General features: G+C 37.4%; 1 protein-coding gene across 1 annotated transcript; it reads right to left on the bottom strand.

The window, feature by feature from the left end:
• LOC109223628 (SNF1-related protein kinase regulatory subunit gamma-1) lies at positions 1,220 to 5,929 on the bottom strand. The gene is made up of 6 exons (XM_019388009.1): positions 5,631 to 5,929; positions 4,731 to 4,903; positions 4,310 to 4,507; positions 3,935 to 4,210; positions 2,172 to 2,335; positions 1,220 to 1,739 (listed from the first exon to the last, which is right to left on the bottom strand). Exons 1-6 carry the CDS (start codon positions 5,800 to 5,802, stop codon positions 1,442 to 1,444), a joined length of 1,281 nt encoding a protein of 426 aa, XP_019243554.1. The 5' UTR covers positions 5,803 to 5,929; the 3' UTR covers positions 1,220 to 1,441.

Here is a 22,897-nt window from a genome sequence, read left to right as displayed (position 1 = left end):
ACGCTCTTCCGATCTAAATAAAAATAAATAAACAACAGAATACAATTTTTCTACAATTTCTGCAATATAATGTATGTCATGTCTTCTTCTTCTTCTTCTTCCTCTTCTTCTTCTTCTTCTTCTTCTTCTTCTTCTTCTTCTTCGAGTTTCAATCTGAAATTCAGCCAAACCCAAGTCTAATCTTCACCAAAACCCCTCAAAATTGAGATATAAACTCCAAACCATATTCCCAATTATTTGCAACAACACCCAATCCTAACAAATTATAATTTTTGAAAACTCAAATTCGAATTCAAAACTTCAAAGCTTTTTAATGGCTGTCAATGGTGGAATTGCTGTTCTCTTTTCCTTTGCTTTATATTACTGAAATTTGGGATTGGGAGATAGAGAGAGACGTAGAGAGAATTCTCAATTCTTTGCAACAACATCCAATCCAAACAAACAATGTCTTTTGAAAACCCAAATTCGAATTCAAAGCTTCAAAGCATTTTAATGGTTGTCAATGGTGGAGGGGTTACAGATTTTCGCTGATTTTAGAAGAGGAAATAGTGGGCGATTGAAGAGGAAATCGTGGGGTGTGATTTGATACGTGGGTGAGGGGGTGGGATTTGGAGAGAAAAACTTGGGGGGAATGGGAATATACGGTGGAGTTAAATTAGGAGACTAAGTAATACCACTAAAACCCCTAAAATGTACATAAATGGTAATTAGGTATATAAAAGGTAATTATATTAAAAGTTAAGCATGGAGGGTAATATAGTTTACTATATGACATAGGAATGTAAAAATACCCGGGATTTTGGAGAATCCATTTTTAAACCTCAAATTCAAAGAACAAATACATATACAAATAACTTCTGATTTTTTTTTTCCAGATTTGGCCGAGTACATCAAATGATCTTCTGTCCCATCAAATTGAAGTTCGTAAAGTTGCAAGAAGAGTATTGAAGTTATTAATTGCATCTCAATTTCAGGTTAATTGGATTAAGAAAGCTAGACGCGGCTCGTTTGAGTGACTCATAAACCCTCGTCGCGATAAACAAGCAAGGGTTTCATCCTCAACTTGTGGGAAGTAGCGAGAAATGCTGCTTCAGAATATCCTATGGCTCGGACCCTTTCACTCGAGTACTCAAAGGTGGATACTCATATATTATATGGTGCCTTGCTATACAAAATTCTGCATAATAGTTTAAGTCACACCAAATATTGAAAGACAGGATAGAGTAGAAAAAAAGCCTTTGCATTTCTTTCAATTTCTACAGCACCAAGAAGGGTCTTGTGTACAAGAGAAAGGAATCCACTTGTAAGAAACAATCCAAAATTACAAGAAACTCACCTTGAATGAAAACCAAAATTTAAACAAACTCCACACATGTTAGAATTATTCAGTTCACTAGAGAAGTAAAAGATCAGCATAAGTTCTTAAAGTTGTTATTAGGACTTAGACCCTGCTATTTGCTGGCAATGGCAAAACTCCATCAAAGAAATCACCAAAGTAACCACGAGGTTCGTGAACTAGCTTTGAGATTATGTCTCGAAGTGTGAGTACCCCCTCGAGATTTCCCTTGTCATCTACGACGTAGATCCTGTGTATCTTCATTGAGTCCAGCTTCATGATAACTTCTTTAAGGCTGTTATCTCTTCTGCAAGTAACCATGCTACTTAAATATGGGGAGTGCTTCTCATGCTTCTCCAGATAGCTTTGAACTGATGTCAGAAAGTTCTTTGCTGTTATAGATCTGCAGAGCGATAAACAATTAGAGAATGAGGATGATTTTATCATTAAATGCACTCATGGCACTTGTATATCGTGACAGTTGATAGACTCGGTGGATTATTTGATCTCCACATGATGTGTGATCCTATGAATGTCATAACAGGATGTGCTTTAGTGTGAATTACAAAGAAATCATCTTCAAATAAATGGTTCAGATTCAACAAAAAGAACAAACAAAGATAAGACGGAGGGCTTAAAACTGTTTGGAGGTGTAAGAGGAAAATATGCTATTTAAAACATATTCAGAGTTAGCATTTATGCTGTGTCCCATGTCTAGAAACGTATGTACTACTTCTGCCTTTGCATGTGAGAGCCTTGAAATTATATTTGTTAGCTTATATGTTTTCTCTTAACTGGTTATGGAATATGTAAATGTATGAAGGTCAAATCAAACCTGTAGTCCTTGTAGATTTCAGGAGCAATGAGAAGGAACTGAATATCTCTGATGCTTATATTACCAATAGCTTTCCTTCCACCACTTTCGACAACAGGGACTCCTCCAACTCCCTTCTGTCTCATCAGCTTGAATGCCTGCAGTACCGGTTCATCCTCATTCACCTGGAAAAGAGAACAAAGATACAGTTAGCAGGCTATAAAATGCACCACGCAGATGTGTCAGAAAAACTTTAATAGAATGAAAAAATAATAAGCATCGAAACATAGCACCTCCTTCAAGTTGCTGGTTGGGTGCTAATGACATGGATGTTCATTGCATGTTAAAGTAACTCGCCTAAGCTAATATCGAAATCTCTGGTTCATAGGATTCTTAAGCTTTTGGGCGCTGTTACTACTCACTCTTTCTAGAACCAAATGCTATCTCCGGGGTTAACTGTCCAAGGATATAACACTTAATTGATAAAATGACAAGGCCGCCTAAGGAATGTGTTACTCGTACAAATAGTTTGTCCCATTGCTTTGCCAACCTAGATCAACCTAAAGTAGCTAAAGATAAATGGTTTTCTTTTTTTTAATCAGTGATCATAGTTTCTTGATTACTGCAATTTAAAGATATATCAACAACAAAAACTAGTAGAATCTTAAGAGAATAATGGACTTGGAAGACCAGCTGCAACGGTTGAAAAAGTGCTAGAAAAAAACAAATGAGATGCTTGGCACTTAGCAGCTTGTATGCCTACGAATTCCCCAAATTGAGACAGTTCCTAAAAGAAAAGGTGATGTGAAAAAAATGTAACCAAGACGAAGTTGTATGGTGTTGGGATAAACAGAAGACCCGTGGCTGAAGACATACACTCTAATTTTATCACTTACAGAGCCCTGCCAGCTCATATAGGTAATCTGACAGAAAATGAACAGGTAGATTAAATTTGCGGACGGGAAATTGCACAATAAGAGCTATTATACGAAGGAAGGAACAAAGCTGTAAAATAAATTATCTGCAATGAGCTCAGGTTCTGCTTGAATTAGAGCTTTTGAGACCTTAGGTTTAATTTTCTATGTAATGGAAACAAAACTGTGCTCTACTATAGGGTGATTTCTATATGTAACACTTAAAGTTATTCTAGCAACATAATAGCAGAAGATCAAGCTACTCAAAGCAATTATATCCTTTGTTGCTTCGTGACAGCAGAAACTGAACTTATTGAAGGTGACAATTGATAGCTTCTAAGTGTCATATGCTATTCAGCCAATATGTATAAAGTGTAGATATCTTTTCTTTAAACTCTTGCATTGACCTGCTTGATCATAATGTACAAAAAGAAAATATATACAAAAACAAACCAACTACCAACCACGTGATTGTAAGTGGATCATCAACCATGCAGCCAAAGTAGGGGGCACAGGAAAGAAGAAAATAAAACAGACAAAATGGAGCACTTACAAAAGCACAAAGAAAACATATAAATCAGTCAATCAGGTAACCAGTTGCAGACTTGCAGCAAATATGCACAAGGGTTGGCGTACTAACTTCAAGCACTCAATTTCGCGTACCGAAACACATGATGAAGAAATAGAAACACAAGAATCTTAAAATTGAAGTATCATCTTTTAGCAGATTTGAAATATGATGAACATCATAGCAAATAGAAGGACAACACAATAATATACGTCCATAGATTATGGAACAGTTCCTTGTTTATTTACAAAGAACAAACCACATGCTCAATAGCAGAAGCATAAAAACTCGAAAGCTCATACCTGAATGATGCTACTTGGCTTCATTAAAGGGAGGCCAAGTTCATATAATTTCTTAGAACCCCAGCTCTCAAACCAATGAAGACCAGCACATTCTTCTAGCATGTGTATAACAGCAGATTGAGTTATAATGTTATCAATCTTCCATTCCCCTAAATCAACCACAGGAATACTCTTCATTTTGTATTTAGACAGCAAGAGAAGCATTGTCAGAAAGGAGTTTGATTTCTGCAAAGCCAGAAATGGAGCCCAGCGGAATGAACCCGAAATGTCTCGAACCTACATCGGGTGTTAATCAGCACAAATGTCCGAATAGCTTTTTAAAAGGACAATCAGTAAATGTTTAAGGAAAATAACTAATTCATTATAAAGAATAACCTTTGTATTCTTATAGAGATCTGACGAAGTTAATGTCTCAAAAAAGTTTCCACAAGTCGCAGTTGGAGATTCAGGATGCAAACTTCTGAATCTCGGAGAAGAGACTCCATTAACAGCTGCTGCCAATGCAGGGCTAAGTGTATCATCTGTTCCATCAATTACAGAATCAAAAGCAGAGTTGCCCTCCATCTTTTCTGACTGACAAGTATGCAACAAATTGGTTTAAGTATCTTCATAGGAAAGGAGGACAACGTACAACAAGAATTCCACCGTCTTTGTAACAAATTATTAGACCTTGATCCATTTGAAAACTTGCTTTTAACCTTTCCCCAACTTTTAAAGGCAACATATGTTCATCAATTCCATAGTTGTGAATGAGAAGATACATGTTTAATTACGATTTTATGTATAGGGTGCATACCTGATGCAGGATCCATACCACAATGCCGGCAAATTCCACGATGCCAATATATCTATCAATCCAACTAGCATCTTCAGGGGCATCAACATCCACAACAGGTGCACTTAGTATTTTGTGCCGTGCTAGTAACTTAACAGCTTCGGCCAAAGTTGCATCTGATCTTATCTCAATTACTGCAGATAAGAATAACAATCATTGCAACAACCAGATATTATCAGTACCAGAAGAGAAATAAACCATAAAACACTATACAAAAAGAACGGCGAACAAATCATCTTTTTACTGGTAAACATTTAAGAATCCCAACTTAGGTCGCTTAACTCAACAAGCTGAGTATGAGAGAATTTCATGTGCAGAAAATTCTCTAATTTTTAGATTCAATTTCTCAATAATTTTCTACACAAAATAACCAACGGTTAACCAACCAAAAGAACCATACCTCCTCCCAACTTGAATGAGGCAGATTATGTAGCTTACTTTATATTTTCTTGCTCGGCAAACATAAAAAGGGGGAGAGAGGAAAAGCATCAATGGAATTCAGAGAGAGAGAGAGAGAGAGAGAGAGTAAAATGATCTTATTTGATCTATTGTCGAACGAACAAAATTAGACACAAATCCTATAAATTTCTTCAGCTAAGAATGACTCAAATGTTAAATTCACCTCAGCTCGCACAAAACAAGCCTTTGACACACTTCTTATGCAGAGTATAAAACAACTACATAAAGATTTAATTACATCTTTGTGCGTTATTAATCACACCAAAAGATACAATCAAAATTATTGACCTCTAAAACAAGTAATTAAAGGATCAATATGCAGAATTCAGATAATTAAGACGCCGATCATATTGCTTTAACAACAAGAAACCTATGATAAACATGGAAAAGTAGTAGATTAACCTTGATTAGAAGGAGCAGGAGGAAAATCAGAAACAGGAATGTTCTCGAAACAAGCGTTGAGCTTCTCAGTAGGACTAAGCTGTGGTTCTTGTACATCCCATAGATCTTCCACTTGCATACCTACCTTTGCTTCTGGGCTTCTTGGTGTTTGACATCCTTCTTCCATCACCATTTTTTTCCTACAAAATTCACTCTCTTTCTTTCTCTCTGGTTCTTAACAAAGTGAGAAACTGCTGACAAATAAATCAATAATTCGATGCTTGTTGCTTTCTATGAAAGTGATCCAATTATTACACTAAAATACTTGTCACTATTCCGATATTAGTACCAATGAGAATTTCAGTAATTAAAAAATAAAAAAGAAGATCCACGTGATCATGATATGGTAATTCTGAGGAGCGCATGTCCACCTGTTAATCTGGACCGATATAGACCATAATTATTCTCCTTTTCATAATTATTACTCCCTCCATTCCTACTTATGTGAACCTGTTTGACTGGACACGAAAATTAAGAAAAAAATGAATGACTTTTGAAATTTATGATCCTAAAAAATCAAAATAAGGCCCACAGTATTTGTGTGGTTATAAAAGTTTCTCGTTAAGGGTAGAGTTGTAAGTTTAACCTGAATTATTACCAAATTTAGAAAGGGTTCATTCTTTTTGAAACAGAACAAAAAAGAAATAGGTTCACATAAACCGGAACAGAGGGAGTAAAATTTATTGTCTAAAAATGTAAAAATATTTGTTTCTACAAAATTTTTATTAAGCATAAATAAAAAAATTTAAAATTAAATTATCCTTAAATATAAAAAGTATCTTCTTTTTTCTCCTACAAGAATAGTGTAGTAGCACATAAATTGGACTGAAGGAATATTGTTATTTTAAAGGGTTCAAATTTATTTAACTCAATGGTTAAAAGTTTAAGTTGATGTTTTTAAATCAAATTTATCTTTTAATCACAAAAAACTTTAAATTAATATTATATTTTGTGACGAAACAAATACGTAGGAAGAGGGATCGGGTGTAAATGAAGCTGCACGGTGAAAGTGGGATGATTGGGGTTGACGTCTATTCCGGTAGTTATTCTTATCCAGAAAAGAGGAACCATTATTTTAATCAATTTAGAAGGCTAAGACTTATCCAAAGTTCCAAACTAGTAATAAATCATGGGGCTGCTGCATTTGCATAACGTGGACTATGCCGCCTTTCATGACTGATTCAGACATGTGACAAGTGGCCTTTTATACTTCGATACAACTTAACTGTCCTTATAAAATCCAAAGAAAAAAAATTGACTAGGACGGTGTTTGGATTGATTTTTATGCTCGTCAAATCAGCTTTTAAGTTTTTTTTTAATATTTGACAAAAGTTATAAAGTGCTTAAAATAAGTTAACAGTTGCTTAAAACAAGCCAAAATATTAAGCTCGGCAACCCCTGTTAGTAGACTGTATTTGTAAAATAATTCTGGAAATATAAATGAACATAAACAGAAATGACATAAAACCAATTCGAGCCCACTGAATTCACAGTGTTTCCTTAAGGAATTTAATCCCCTCCTAGTACCCAAGGTTATGGATTATTTCCTCCCAGGATAAAATGAATTACACACTGGTGTAGTGGTGCTTCAAACCCCAGCGTTTCAGCGAACACAAAATTCGGTAGCAAATCACACTTACTTTTTGCTTTGTTTGATTTAAAAGTATGCAGAAGAAGGAGAAGAAACTCAGAAAATCGTAGTGAAATTCTGAGCAGAATAGTGTTGTATTTATAGCCAAAGTTGGGCTGAAATCTGAAGAGGTGCAACTCTTCAGAATGGCTGTTTATGCAAAACGCCCACAGCACAAATGCCATTACATAAATGGCCATTTACTCAACAATAAAGAGGGAAAATAAAGAGGGAAAATTGAAGAGGGTAGTTACTTTTCTGTTACCAAAACAGAAAAACGGATTGGATTTAATATTAATATTTAATATTAATATTACTATTTAATATTAATATTCTGTTATTAAAACAAATATTTAATAACATTTCTGTTAATATTTTACTATTATCAAATAAATTTGGTCCAAAAAGTTAATCAATCAATCGATCATTTGACCAAATCCAAATCCGAATCCGAATCCGAATCCGACTCCGAAGCCGTAGCCGTAGCCGAAGCCGAAGCCGAGCCGAGCGAGCGACGACGACGACGGCGCGAGGCTTGCCTTCTTCTCAACTCGTTAAGAGCTAGAAGAAGAGCGATTGCTTATATACCCATAAAAAACCTCTTCCTCTTCCAATATGGGACAACCATTTGCCAAGGAGGGAACTTAAAATTTCACTCAAAAAATTCATTTTCCTTCATTTCTCATTCACCCTCTTTTAAGTATTTATTATATTAATTAAATACATCCAAAATCCAACAATCCCCCACATGAATTGGGAATGGCTATATCACGGAAGTATGCATGAAAAACTGTGTGATTCGCAAGTAAGGATTAATTGCATCTGGATAAGTAGGTTTCCCTTTGAACTTTCCGTAGTGAACTTATGTCGGATATACTCGATCAATCGGTATATTTGATATCTTTGAACCGTCGAACTTTAGTGTATACCTAGACAACCACAAGTCACACAACCAACCCTTAACCGTCTTTGGTTCTCATTGTTGTGTTCGTTTCAGCCATGAACACCGCCTGGTTTCATAAGTGCGTAGAGAACTGGCCTTACAATGTTCTCCTTGAAGCGGCTAACACTTCACACTTACATAGGTGATTCCTAAACGTGTTATCCCGTAGATACACTATTTGATATACCCCGTGTCAAATTTAGAAATCATTAAAAAGCCTTAATGCTTTATCCTTGGTACTGAACATTGTCTCATCACGAGAATGGACCAAAAGTTTAGTTGACAATGTTGAACCGTCATAAATGACTTTTTTTGATCTCCTTGAACCTAGATCTTGGGATCTCCGGTCTTCTAGGTAGAGTTACCGCCACTATGACTTGTTCTCGGCCACAGTCCCATTCCCCTTGATGACTTCTCAACTACCTCTCTAGTTAGGCCTTTTGTAAGTGGATCCGACACATTGTCACTTGACTTTACATAGTCAATCGTGATAATTCCTCTAGAGAGTAATTATCTAACGGTTTTATGTCTTCGTCGTATATGACGAGACTTACCGTTATACATAACGCTCCCAGCCCTTCCAAGTGCCGCTTGACTATCACAATGTATGCATATTGGTGCCAACGGTTTGGGCCAAAATGGAATATCTTCCAAGAAATTCCGGAGCCATTCAGCTTCTTCACCGGCTTTATCCAAGGCTATGAACTCAGCCTCCATTGTAGAACGGGCAATACAAGTTTGTTTGGATGACTTCCAAGATACCGCTCCTCCACCAATAGTGAATACATATCCACTTGTGGACTTGGAATCAGTTGATCCGGTGATCCAATTTGCATCACAGTATCCCTCAATGACCGCAGGATATTTATTGTAGTGCAAAGCAAAGTCCTGGGTATGTACTAAATACCCCAAAACTCGTTTCATGGCCATCCAATGAGATTGGCCTGGATTGCTCGTATATCGACTCAATTTACTTATAGCACAAGCTATATCTGGTGTGTACAATTCATGATGTACATTAAGCAACCCAACACACGAGCATAATCCAATTGTGATATGATCTGGCCTTTGTTCTTTGCTAATGCAAGATTCACATCAATTGGAGTCTTTGCAATTTTAAAGCCCAAGTGCTTGAATTTTTCAAGTACTGTCTTAATATAATGAGATTGTGAAAATGCTAGACCTTGAGAAGTCTTATGGATCTTAATTCCCAGAATTAAATCAGTAACTCCCAAGTCTTTCATATCAAACTTGCTAGTTAGCATACGCTTAGTAGCATTTATGTTGGCAATGTCATTACTCATTATGAGCATATCATCCACATATAAGCAAACAATGACTATGTGATTTGGAACATTTTTAATGTACACACATTTATCACATTCATTTATCTTAAATCCATTTGACAATATTGTTTGGTCAAATTTAGCATGCCATTGTTTGGGTGCTTGTTTTAATCCGTAAAGGGACTTAACAAGTCTACAGACCTTCTTTTCTTTACCTGGAACCACAAATCCTTCAAGTTGTTCCATGTAGATTTCTTCCTCCAACTCTCCATTTAAGAAGGCCGTCTTAACATCCATTTGATGAATTTCAAGATCATAAACTGCAGCTAATGCTACTAACGTTCGTATGGACGTAATTCTTGTAACTGGAGAGTATGTATCAAAATATTCAAGACCTTCTCGTTGTCTATACCCATTGACCACAAGTCTTGCCTTATACTTGTCAATAGTGCCATCATCTTTCAATTTTCTCTTAAAGATCCATTTAGAACCCAACGGTTTATTTCCAGGAGGAAGATCAACCAATTCCCATGTATGGTTGTTCAGTATGGATTCTATTTCACTATTGACTGCCTCTTTCCATAACAATGATTATGAAGAAGACATAGCTTCTTTAAATGTTTGAGGCTCATTTTTCAATAACAAAGTCACAAAATCTGATCCAAAAGAAGTAGAAGTTCTTTGCCGTTTACTACGTCTTGGATCCTCCTGGTTAAGTGTACTTTCTTTTGTTTCTTCCCGAGGTCATTTAGATCCTTCACCAATCAACTCACATTCCTTTTTATACATATATATATTTTCAAAGAACTCAGCATTATCTGATTCTATAACCGTATTATTATGAATGTCAGGATTTTCTGATTTATGAACCAGAAATCGTTATGCTTTACTATTAGTCGCATATCCTATGAAAACACAATCAACGGTTTTCGGTCCTATTTTTACCCTTTTGGGTTTAGGAACTTGCACTTTTGCCAAACACCCCCACACTTTAAAATAATTTAAGTTAGGCTTCCTTCCTTTCCATTTTTCATATGGAATGGATTGTGTTTTGCTATGGGGTACTCGATTTAGTATTCGGCTAGCCGTAAGAACAGCTTCTCTCCCACAAGTTCTGTGGCAAACCAGAACTTATCAATAATGCGTTCATCATCTCCTTTAATGAACGATTCTTTCTTTCTGCAATCCCATTGGATTGGGGCGTGTAAGGGGCCGTTGTTTGATGAATAATTCCATATTCTAAACATATTTGTTCAAAAGGAGATTCATATTCACCACCCCTATCACTTCTTATCATTTTGATTTTCTTATTAAGTTGCGTTTCAACTTCATTTTTGTATTGCTTGAATGCGTCTATTGCTTCATCTTTACTATTAAGTAAGTAAGCATAGCAATATCGAGTACTATCGTCAATAAAAGTTATGAAATACTTTTTTCCACCGCGACATGGTATTGACTTCATGTCATAAATATCTGTGTGAATTAAGTCTAAAGAATTTAAATTCCTTTCAACCGACTTATAAGGATGTTTAACATACTTAGATTCCACACATACTTGACATTTTGATTTATCACATTCAAACTTGGGCAATACTTCTGTGATGACCCAACCCGTTGTCACATGTGTTACCGCCCCGTTTCCCCCATTTTATATTTCTTTATGCTTCAGTATCAGTATTAGATGTGTTAGAGTTGATTTGGATTGGTTCTAGAAGGAAATGAGTCACTTAGCCTCTTTAAGGAAGGTTTGTTTTGGAAAAGTCAACCAGACGTTGACTTTTGTGTTAGAGGGCTCGAATATGAATTTCCGATGATTTGGTTAGCTTCGGGGGATGATTTGTGACTTAGGAGTGTGATCAAAAGCGATTTTGGAGGTCCGGAGTAGAATTAAGCTTGAATTGGCAAAGTTAGGATTTTGGCGAATTCCGGTTAATAGGTGAGATTTTTATCCGGGGTCGGAATGGAATTTCGAGAGTTGCAGTAGCTTCGTTAGGTGATTTGGGATGTGTGTGCAAAATTTTAGGTCATTCGGAGGTGTTTTGGTTGGGTTTTTGATCGAATGCGTGTTTCGGAAGTTTTGGAAGAACTTAGGCTTGAATTCGATGAGAAATGATGGTTTTAGTGTTGTTTGAGATGTTTTGATGATTGGAGCAAGTTTGAATAAGGTATTGGATCATGTTTGTGTTTTTGGTTGAGGTCCCGGGGGCCTCGGGGTGATTTCTGATGGCAAACGGGATGAAAATTGAAGTTTGGAGATTTGCAGGTCTGCTGGTATCTGGTATTTTCGCACCTGCGGTTGTGGGACCGCAGATGCGGTCACGCAGAAGCGAAGGGAGGATCGCAGAAGCGAATTTTGGTCCTGAGTGTTGTTTCCGCAAAAACGGTTGGGGGAACCGCAGATGCGGAAGAGTGACCGCAGAAGCGGTTTTGGATTTTTAAGGAGATTCCGCAGAAGCGGATAATTACCGCAGATGCGGTAGTCGTAGAAGTGACAAAGGTACCGCAGATGCGGAAACAACTGATCAGAAAAGGTTTTTATTTCCTTCGCAAATTTTGAAGGAGTTCATATTTTTAACTTCGGACTTTTTGAAGAGGAAATTCAAGGACTTCGATCAGGTAAGCATCCTTAGACTTAGAACATGATTTTATCATGCAAATACATGAAATTAGACTGAAAACTCAAGGAATTAAGGTAAAAAATTATGGTTTAGGGCTTGAAACCTAAGAGAAAAAAAATGGGAATTTGAGGGGTCATTTGGACTCTGATTTTGGTGTTCTTTATATGTATAGACTCGTGGTGAGATAAGGAATCCGTTGATGGTAAATTTAATGATTTTCGAGAAGTGGGCCCGGAGCTCGGGTTTTTGTTAATTTCGGGAATTTCACTATTTTCGATCGTTTTCGATTGGGTATTGTCCCATTAGCATAATGTGACGTATTCGTTGTGGTTTTGGACAGATTCGACGCGCGAGGAGGTTAATTCGAAAGGCAAGGACATAGCAAGCTAGGACTTTGGCCAGCTTGAGGTTAGTAATAAATGTAAATGCTGTGTTGAGGGTTTGAAATCCCGAATTTGCACATTGTAGCACTATGTGAGGTGACTTGCACGTCGGATAACGGGCGTGGGGTAGAGCACCGTCGGGGATTGTCCCGCTTAATAAAAAATTACTATCTAATTGATTGTAGTTTCGTGATATCCTTATAAAAAATGGATTAATTGTCATAATTGGGCTTCGTGCCAACTACTTGAATCCTTCATGGGTTATTTTACTGATTTCTTACCATATTTCTAGATATTGAACTCTGTCCTGGTATTTAACACTGTTTTGTAAACTCAGCCATTTTCTAAAAGTAGAAACTAAAGTAATATTTTTAAATAAAGTTTGGGCTGAATATTTTTATATTATTGTGCTGAAAGGCTTATGTGATTTTGGACTGAGTATGTGATCGGACTGCACGCCGCAGTGGTATAATAATGATATTGATATGAGGTCAAGGGCCTGTTTGATGCCACGAGATGGCTTATTATTGCGCTTGGGCCGTAAGGGGCCCCTCCCGGAGTCTGCACACCCCCAGTGAGCGCCGTCAACGTTAAATAAATGGAGCGGACTGCACGCCGCAGCGGGGTACTGGAGAGTACCGGTTTATGTGTTGCATTGTCTATTTTAATTGTCATTTATTCTTTATCTGTAGTGGTATTATTATAATTGTCTTCGCTGTTTTACTGTATTTATAGTTTTACCTTGTGTTTATTTGGGATTTCTTATCCTCAGACTTTATTTATATTTATTACTTTCTGGGTTGGAAGTACTCATAATACTCCCTGCACCTTGCGTGCAGATCCAGGTACACCACATGGTGAGTGAGGATTTGTTTAGCTGAGCAGCAATATCCGGGAGTATCGAGGTAGCTGCAGGGCGTTCGCAGCCTTGATCTCTCCCATCTATCTTTATCCTTTTATTTGCATTTTCCTAGACAGACTCGTGACAGGTGAATATTCTGTATTAGAGGCTCATGTTCGTGACACCAGATTCTGTGGGCTGATTAGTATTTTTTTATTTTGGGTTTTCGAATGTTAGAAATTATTTCAGAAATTCCGCATTTAATTTGATATTTTAGTTGTTAATATTTATTTATCCTCTGTGATTAATCGATCAAGGTTGTCTAAATGGTCGGGCTTGCCTAACAGTGTGTTGGGCGCCATCACGATCGGGGTTGGGTCGTGACAACTTCCAAATTAATCATTTTCCGTAAGGTTTTATAATTGACATGACCCAAACGTATATGCCATAATTCATTTGACTCAAGTAAGTAAGACGAAGCTGAAACTTTATTATTATTTTCAACAACCATTACATTCAGCTGAAAAGGCCCTCAGTGAGGTAACCTTTTCCTACAAACATTTCATTCTTACTTATTACAACCTTATCGGAAACAAAAATACATTTAAAACCATTCTTAGCAAGAAGTCCAGTAGAGACTAAATTCTTCCTAATCTCGGGAACATGAAGGACGTTGTTCAAAGTCACCACTTTGCCGGAAGTCATTTTGAGAAATATCTTCCCATATCCTTCAATCTTCGCCTTTGAAGCATTTCCCATAGAAATCATCTCATCGGGTCCAACAGGAGCATAAGAAGCAAAAGCTTCTCTAACAGCACAAACATGGCGAGTGGCTCCAGAATCAATCCACCACTCTTTAGGATTGCCCACCAAGTTGCATTCGGAAAGCATGGCACATAAATCATCAACATCATCATGCTTTTCAACCATGTTTGCTTGACCCTTCTTGTCTTTCTTCGGAGCACGACACTCCGTAGATTTGTGTCCGGTTTTTCCACAGTTGTAGCAGTTTCCACTGAACCGCTTCTTGCTTGGGTTGTATTTCGGTCCAGAAGCCTTCTTCCTCTTTTTGTTCTCTTCAACAATTTTGCTCCCATTATTGTTGAGTTTCCATGGCCTCTCTTTTCAGCAGCTTTGTTGTCCTCTTCGATTCTCAACCGAACAATGAGATCTTCAAGGGACATCTCCTTGCGTTTGTGTTTCAAGTAGTTTTTGAAGTCCTTCCACAAAGGAGGCAACTTCTCAATCATTGCTGCTATTTGAAATGCTTCATTGATGACAAGACCGTCAATGAAATTTCTGTTAGTAAAAATACTAAGATTATTACTTTCAACATCAATATTAATTTGATTTATACCTTCAGCAAGGAGATCGTGAATAATCACTTGCAATTCCTGGACTTGGGTAATAACAGACTTGCTATCTACCATTTTGTAGTCCAAAAACTTTGCAGCACCAAACTTTTTCAACCCAGCATCTTCGGTTTTGTATTTCTTTTCAAGCGCAGTCCACAGTTCCTTTGACGTTTCCACGCCACTGTAGACGTTATACAAAGCATCCTCCAGCCCGCTTAGAATATAATTCTTGCAGAAAAAATCTGAATGCTTCCACGCCTCAATCACGAGAAAGCGTTCAGTTTCTGGAGTTTCATCGGACAGCACAGGAACATCTTCCTTGATGAACTTCTGGAGACTTAGAGTAGTCAAATAGAAGAACATCTTTTGCTGCCAGCGCTTGAATCAATCCCGGAAAATTTTCCGGGTTTCTCCGCCGGTGCCAATGTTGCCGGTGTCGTTCGGCTTGTTGAGGCATTGGCAGTCACCATTGGAACAGCTTGGTTCTCATTCTCATTAGTCATTTCTGTAAAAGAATGACACAAACGTTAAAATCACGTGGATTTTAATAGAGTACAAAACCACAAAGGTTTTACTCTTCCAGAAACAGTAAGTACAAATACAGAAAATATATTATATTCCTTAAGCTTGTTAGTAGACTATATTTGTAAAATAATTCTAGAAATATAAATGAATATAAACAGAAATGAACATAAACAGAAATGACATAAAACCAATTCGAGCCCACTGAATTCACAGTGTTTTCTTAAGGAATTTTTTCCCCTCCTAGTACCCAAGGTTATGGATTATTTCCTCCCAGGATAGAACGAATTACACACTGGTATAGTGGTACTTCGAACCCCAGTGTTTCAGCGAACACAAAGTTCGGTAGCAAATCACACTTACTTTTTACTTTGTTTGATGCTAAAAGTATGCAGAAGAAGGAGAGAAAATCCAGAAAATCGTAGTGAAATTCTGAGCAGAATAGTGTTGTATTTATAGCCAAAGTTGGGCTGAAATCTGAAGAGGTGCAACTCTTCAGAATGGCAGTTTATGCAAAACGCCCACAGCATAAATGCCATTACATAAATGGCCATTCACTCAATAATAAAGAGGGAAAATAAAGAGGGAAAATTGAAGAGGGTAGTTACTTTTCTGTTACCAAAACAGAAAAACGGATTGGATTTAATATTAATATTTAATATTAATATTCTGTTATTAAAATAAATATTTAATAACATTTCTGTTAATATTTTACTATTAACAAATAAATTAGGTCCAAAAAGTTAATCAATCAATCGATCATTTGACCAAATCCGAAGCCGAGCCGAGCGAGCGACGACGACGACGGCGCGAGGCTTGCCTTCTTCTCAACTCTTTAAGAGCTAGAAGAAGAGCAATTGCTTATATACCCATTAAAAACCTCTTCCTCTTCCAATATGGGACAATGCCCATTTGCCAAGGGGAACTTAAAATTTCACTCAAAAATTTCATTTCCCTCCATTTCCCATTCACCCTCTTTTAAGTATTTAATATATATTAATTAAATACATCCAAAACCTAACATTAACTGTGTTTGATTAACGTTGGTTTTGGGAACCATACTAGTTGAAGAAGGAAGTTGAAGATGAAATCCAGTTTTGTATATATCGTTCTACATCATTATACAATAAAATCATAATAAGGGTATAATGTTGTATAATATTGTATATTGGGTGTGGAAATATTATTGTACAACATTGATCTTTCTTTTGAAGTATGTTTCTCTTTCACGGTAGTAATTTTAGTTTTGTTGCATGTTTTTTATTTTTAGTTTTGCCGCAGTTCCCTTTTGCTTTTGTTTTGGTTACTTTTTGTTTAGATTTTTCTTTTTGCTTTTACTTCCTATTCTCTATGCTTTTTATTAACACTGATTCTAGCCAGCAAAATAATGGTATACATTATTCAACATTTCATATACAAGTTTATACAAACTTATACATCATTATACACGTACTGTACAGATCCAGTTAAAACTGAAAATAAACTTTTTGTATTTTTCTCACTTTTTTCAAACAATTTATATATAAAGTTAATTTTTTCGTTGATTTCTCTGCTAAATCATGAACTTTCAAATTTTTCTTTCCTTTGTTAAGTTTTCTGTCAAATCAGAAACTTTGGAGCAATTCATTTATATAGAACTTGGAGAATAAGAGATTTTAGATCTATTTTTCGAATTTTTATAGTTGGGATGAAGGGTGGCATGTGGGCCATTAGGACCTGGGCCGGCCCAGGACCGCAAGCCCGTATGGGCGGTGGGCCTAAACGATCCTAACCGGATAGGACCGGGACCGTGGGGAGGTAGGCTGGGTAGTGGGCCGGTCTTGTGCAATAGGCCCGCAAGACCGGGACCGGCTGGGAAGTGGGCCGGTTCAAGCGGTCCTAAACGGGCCCAACGGCTCCAAATTTTAAAAAAAAAAATATGCCCGTTAGGGCATTTAAAAAGTAGTCGTTTGGGCTGCCAACCCCCCCCCCCCCCCCCCCATCATTGTCTTAACCCCAAACTTTTTATAATTATACTTTTTTCCTATTTTCAACTATAAATACCCTCTCACTCTTTTAGTTTTCTCACCAAATCATCAATCTCTCTCTAATTTTCTTCTATAATTGCTTACTTTATTGTTGCTATTTGTGAAAAATTATGGAAAATCCAAGAGTGATTGCAAGAATAGTCCTTTTTTGGGCAATATTTTTTAAAAAATAACACTTTTAGTAATTACTAATTTAGCCCTTTGAAAAACTATAAATACCCCCCCCCCCCCTATCTTATTCATTTCTTCACTCATCTCTCATTTCTCACACTCAAATTCTCAAGTTAAATCATGCCCCGTACTTCTAGAGTGCGCTCATATGTTTGGGAACACTTTGAGGTGGTAGAAGAAAATGAAGAAGCTCACAAAGTAAAGTGCAAGAACTGTGGTCTAGTCTTAAATCTTCGTCTAAAGTGGGTGGGCACAGGCTGTTTAAGGAGGCATATGAAGAGTTGTCTTGAGCGTCCTCCAGAAATTCGTATTTAAGTTGATTTGAGACAATTTGTGTTATTATTAGACGTATTTATGCTTAATATTTTAGTTTGTTAGATTAATTTGAAGTATTATCATGCAATGGAAATTTAGTTTTACTCTTTTTCGTTAGTTTAGTTGTTGTTAAATGTAAACTTTAATTTGTAAGTTTGAAATAAATAAAAAAACTTGTAACTAATAAGTGCAATTTTTTTCATCTTCATAAGATTGTTTTTTGTTTTATATTTTTACTTTATATTAATATAAATTACGATAGTTATACAAAATACAAAAAAAAATATTTTTCTAGACAACCTTCTACAATATTTTTGTGTTTAAATTTGAATTAAAAGTTTAGGTCACAGTTCTATAATACTAGTATAATTTTACAAGGAATTGCCTCAGATAAAAATTTTTTAGAAAAAATAGAAAGTAACCGTTGGGCCCACTTAGGCCCACATAGGCCTGGGACTGGCCAAATTAGCCGGGACTATTAGTTCGTGGTCCCGATCCCGGGCAGGTTCTTACAAAAGCCCACGAAGCCCGGGACCACTTAGGACGGGCCCACGAAGCCCGGGCCCACTTAGGACCGGCCTATGAAGCCCATTTAGGACTGGGCTCGTCCCATATTACAGCCCTAGCCGGGATAGGAATGTATAAACTTGGGCGAGAATAAAAAAACTATGAAAAATTGCGTCAGAATAAAAAGGGCATGAAGGTTTTTTTCGGATCTGAGCCAACTAATATTGGACTACATATTTGTAAACTTAAATCTGGGTCATCGGTTGCTTGGTTAACTTGTGGAGTGTATTATTATGTAATTCTCCCTATATAAAATAGTCACAATAGTGTTCAATTATTCTATCAAATTGAGCTACTAATCAACTAGAATATTACTTTGATAAATCGAGTGTTAATAAAGTCATTCATTTAATAATCACCAATTTACATAACAAGAAACAATTCGAATACCTTGTCAACAAAAACAAAGAACGACTGAAGTACTGTTGATCTTTTAGAAATACAATTTCTAAACAATTATGACCAAAAAGCGGTGAAATCTTGGATCAAGTCCAACATTAACTTGCTTAAAAAATTGAATCTAATATAATCCAGTTTCTATTAGCGTACCTATTAATATCAGGATTTTTAACACTTCAATTTTCATAATCAAAACATTTCAATTATTTTGATTGTATCAAATGTTTGAGCTAACAAGTATTAGATAACCTACCCACCGAATTCAAGTATCTTTATCACCTCACTGACTTAAACAAGTTAAGCAAAGATGCAATATGTTCGTGTAGTTAAATGCATATAACTAAATTTCATATACAAGAACAAAAATGGTCCTTGTAGCCAAAAAAGAATCCTAATCCGCCGTAATTAATTACATTAAATACCACAACTTTTAGGACCTCGCTAGGGAGTGTAGAGGCAGTACATAGCCTGTTAAAAGAGACTTTTAAGAATTTTACATGGACAACTATGCAGCTAGTAAAATTCTTTAAGTCTCTTTTATACAAATACAGTGTAGTATGTGACCAAAAGATTAATGGGCAGACCTACGAGTCTACGACTTATTATGCAAATAAAGAGAGCTGTTGGTTCGGAGGTTTTACCAAATTATTAGCATAGTAATAGGTGGATTATTATTCTTGTACTATTTGAGGAAATTAAGACTAATCATGTAAGATTCCAAAAATAATTCGTTATCAGAATTAATAGTGACTAGCATAGCACTAATAGATGTGCGACTGAGTAACACTTTTACGTTTTTTTTAATTTATTTATTTTCTAATTCTTTTTGCAGACCTAGGATTTGTAGGAACTATGATAAAAGGTTAATGTCAGTGGAGCTAAGAGCATCTCCAACCCTCCCCCATTTTTCTATAATGGAGTCATTTTTCGCTAAAATATGGCTCCAATAGTCCCCCATTTTTGCCCCAAAAATGGGGGATGAATAGTGTTGTCACGATCCAGTTCGTCCTCCGTGAACTATCGCGACGGCGCCTAGTCTCTACGACTAGGTAAGCCTAACAAATGCGAAAAAACAACTAATCTTGCGGAATAAATAATCAAAACCGAAATAACATTTAAATGCCGCTCGGCATATACACACAACTTTTCAAAATCTGATACACTATCCCAAAACCCGGAAACTCACGGATCCACAAGCTGAGAAAAATAATACATAGCTCTAATCTCCGGAATGTCTAACAAGAACATAAAGTACAGAAGGGCTAAACACTAAATGCTGGAATAGAAAGAGACTCCTCGGTCTGCGGACGCGGCAGATATACCTCGAAGTCCCGTAGAATCGCCTCGCCTCAAGAATAGTAAGCCTGAGTAGAGGTACCTGGATCTGCACATGAAAAACATGCGCAGGAAGGGCATGAGTACACCACAACGGTACTTAGTAAGTGCCAAGCCTAACCTCGGTTGGGTAGTGACGAGGAAGGTCAGGGCCCTACTGAGGTCAAATAAGATATAAGGTTTAACCGTGTGAAATAAAAAGTGTAAATAAGTATCACAAGATATGAAGGACAACAACAACTATTATAGAGGCAAGTAAAACATAGCAAGAGAATACAGCTCAGCTCTAATATAACAGCCTGGGATCTCACAGGATACCGTCCAATAGTCCTCAAATATAAATATCATATCCAGTGGATCTCCCGGGTGCAGTCCCGTAGTCCAACTCGTAAATGTGCAGGGGGATCTCCCGGAGTGCAATTCCGTAGTCCCAAAGCAAACATACAGGGGAGCTCCCAGGATACTGTCCCGTAGTCCCAAAGTAAACATACAGGAGAGCTCCCGGGATATCGTCCCATAGTCCCAAAGTAAATACGCAGCAACAACAAGAATTCAATCCAATCAATTTCATATCAAAGTGAAGCAGGTAATCCTAACCTAGCATGGTTTACGTAATACAAATAAGGCAGTTAAGGCAAATAGAGCAATTTAGTCAAGTAGACATGCTTCTCTAGGCTAACAGCAGGTTTAGTTTCCAAACAGTGTAAGCAAGAAAAGGAAGAACACAATTCAAGGCTATTTTTAATGAAAAACCGGATTTCCAACAATTAGCACAAGTACGCGCTCGTCACCTCACGTACGAGGCATTTCAATTACCACAATATCAGCCCTAAGGGGAAAGATCCCCCACACAAGGTTAGACAAGCCACTTACCTCGAACAAGCTCAAGTCAATCTGAAACCACGATTTTGCCACGAGTATCCGACTCCAAATGGACCAAATCTAGTCAATTCAATTGTATATTGTAAATAACACCTCAAATAACTGATTCCACAATTAAATTCTAATCTAATACACGAAATTAGGTAAAATGACCAAAACATCCCTCGAGACCATGTCTCGGAATCGGATAAAATTTACATTTTCAGAATCCTCATGCCCTCACGAGTATAACCATACCAAAATTATCCAATTCCGATACCATTTGGTCTTTCAAATCATCATTTTACACTTTTGAAAGATTTCACAAATTTTCTTCCCAATTTCCATCCCAAATCACGAATTAAATGATGAATTCAATGATAGATTCATGTACTCTAGCCAAATCCGAGTTAGAATCACTTATAACGATGAATTTCTTAAAAAACCTCCAAAAAATTGCCAAAATTCGAGCCCTCTAAGTCAAAATATGAAATAAAACCCAAAACCTTGTATTTACAGAGCACCCCCCGGATTTCCACCACCGCGGACCGCACAAAAACGAGTGCTGTCCGCACAAAAACAGTGCGGTCCGCACAAAAACGAGTGCTGTCCGCACAGGTTTTGACTGCAGTGACAGGCTTTAGTATTTTAGCCATAACTTTCTCTACAGATGTCCAAATTGTGATTTCTTTACCTTTCTGGAAACTAGACACGAAAGGCTTCAACTTTTGCTTTTGAATCATCCCAAAATTCCTTCTAGATCAAAAGATATGAGTTTCTGAAGTAGGACCAGTGAAATTTTCCTAACCGCGGACCGCACTGCATTTTGTGCGGCCGCACAGCCCCCACCGCGGACGCACTGGATTTTGTGCGGACCGCACTGGTGGGTTCCGAGGCCTGCAACTCTTCTGGACCTGCAACAGCTATGATTTTCGGCCTAAAACATCCCGGAACCTACCCGGAACTCGCCCGAGTCCCCGGGACTTCAAACCAATTGTACCAACACATCCCATGACATCGTTCAAACTTGTTCAGAACTTCGGAACGCTCACAACAACATAAAATCACCAATTTAACATAGGATTCAAGCCTAAGAACTCCAAGAACTCTTAACTTATGCTTTCGATCAAAAAGTCTATTAAATCTCGTCCGAATGACCTGAAATTTTGCAAGCACGTCACATTCAACACTACGGAAACTTTCGGAATTCCATTCCGACCCTTATATCAAAATCTCACTATCGGACCGGAAACTTCAAAAATTCGACTTTCGGCATTTCAAGCCTAAATTAGCTACGGACCTCCAAAACACAATTCGATCACGCCCCTAAGCCCGAAATCACCCAACGGAGCTAACGGAACCATCGGATTTTCATTTCGAGGCTGTCTTCACACTGTTCCGACTACGGTCAACTTTCCAACACTTAAGCTCTCATTCTGGGACTAAGTGTCCCAAAACTCCCCGAAACTCAAAACCGAACACCCCGGCAAATTAAAATAGCAGAAATAAACTCGGGAAAGCAATTAATAGGGGATCGGGGCGTAAATTCTTAAGACGACCGGCCGGGTCGTCACATCCTCCTACACTTAAACATTCGTTCGTCCTCGAACGAGCATAGAGACATACCTGAAGTACTGAAAAGATGAGGGTAACGGCTGCGCATATCCTGCTCGGTCTCCCAGGTCGCCTCCTCGACCGGCTGACCTCGCCACTGAACCTTCACTGATGCAATGTTCTTTGACCTCAGCTTTGTAACCTGCCTGTCCAATATTGCCACTGGCTCCTCAACATAAGATAGATCCTTCTCCAACTGGACTGAGCTGAAATCCAACACGTGCGACGGATCACCGTGATACCTCCGGAGTATCGAAACATGAAATACCGGATGGACTCCTGCCAAGCTGGGAGGTAAGGTAAGCTCGTAAGCAACCTCCCCAACACGCCTCAATATCTCAAAAGGGCCAATAAACCTCGG

Source organism: Nicotiana attenuata, chromosome 3 (genome assembly GCF_001879085.1).
Source record: "Nicotiana attenuata strain UT chromosome 3, NIATTr2, whole genome shotgun sequence".
In the NCBI taxonomy this organism is placed as follows: Eukaryota; Viridiplantae; Streptophyta; class Magnoliopsida; order Solanales; family Solanaceae; genus Nicotiana; species Nicotiana attenuata.
Note: the sequence above shows the minus strand (reverse complement) of the source record. Positions and strands in the feature narration are given on the sequence as shown.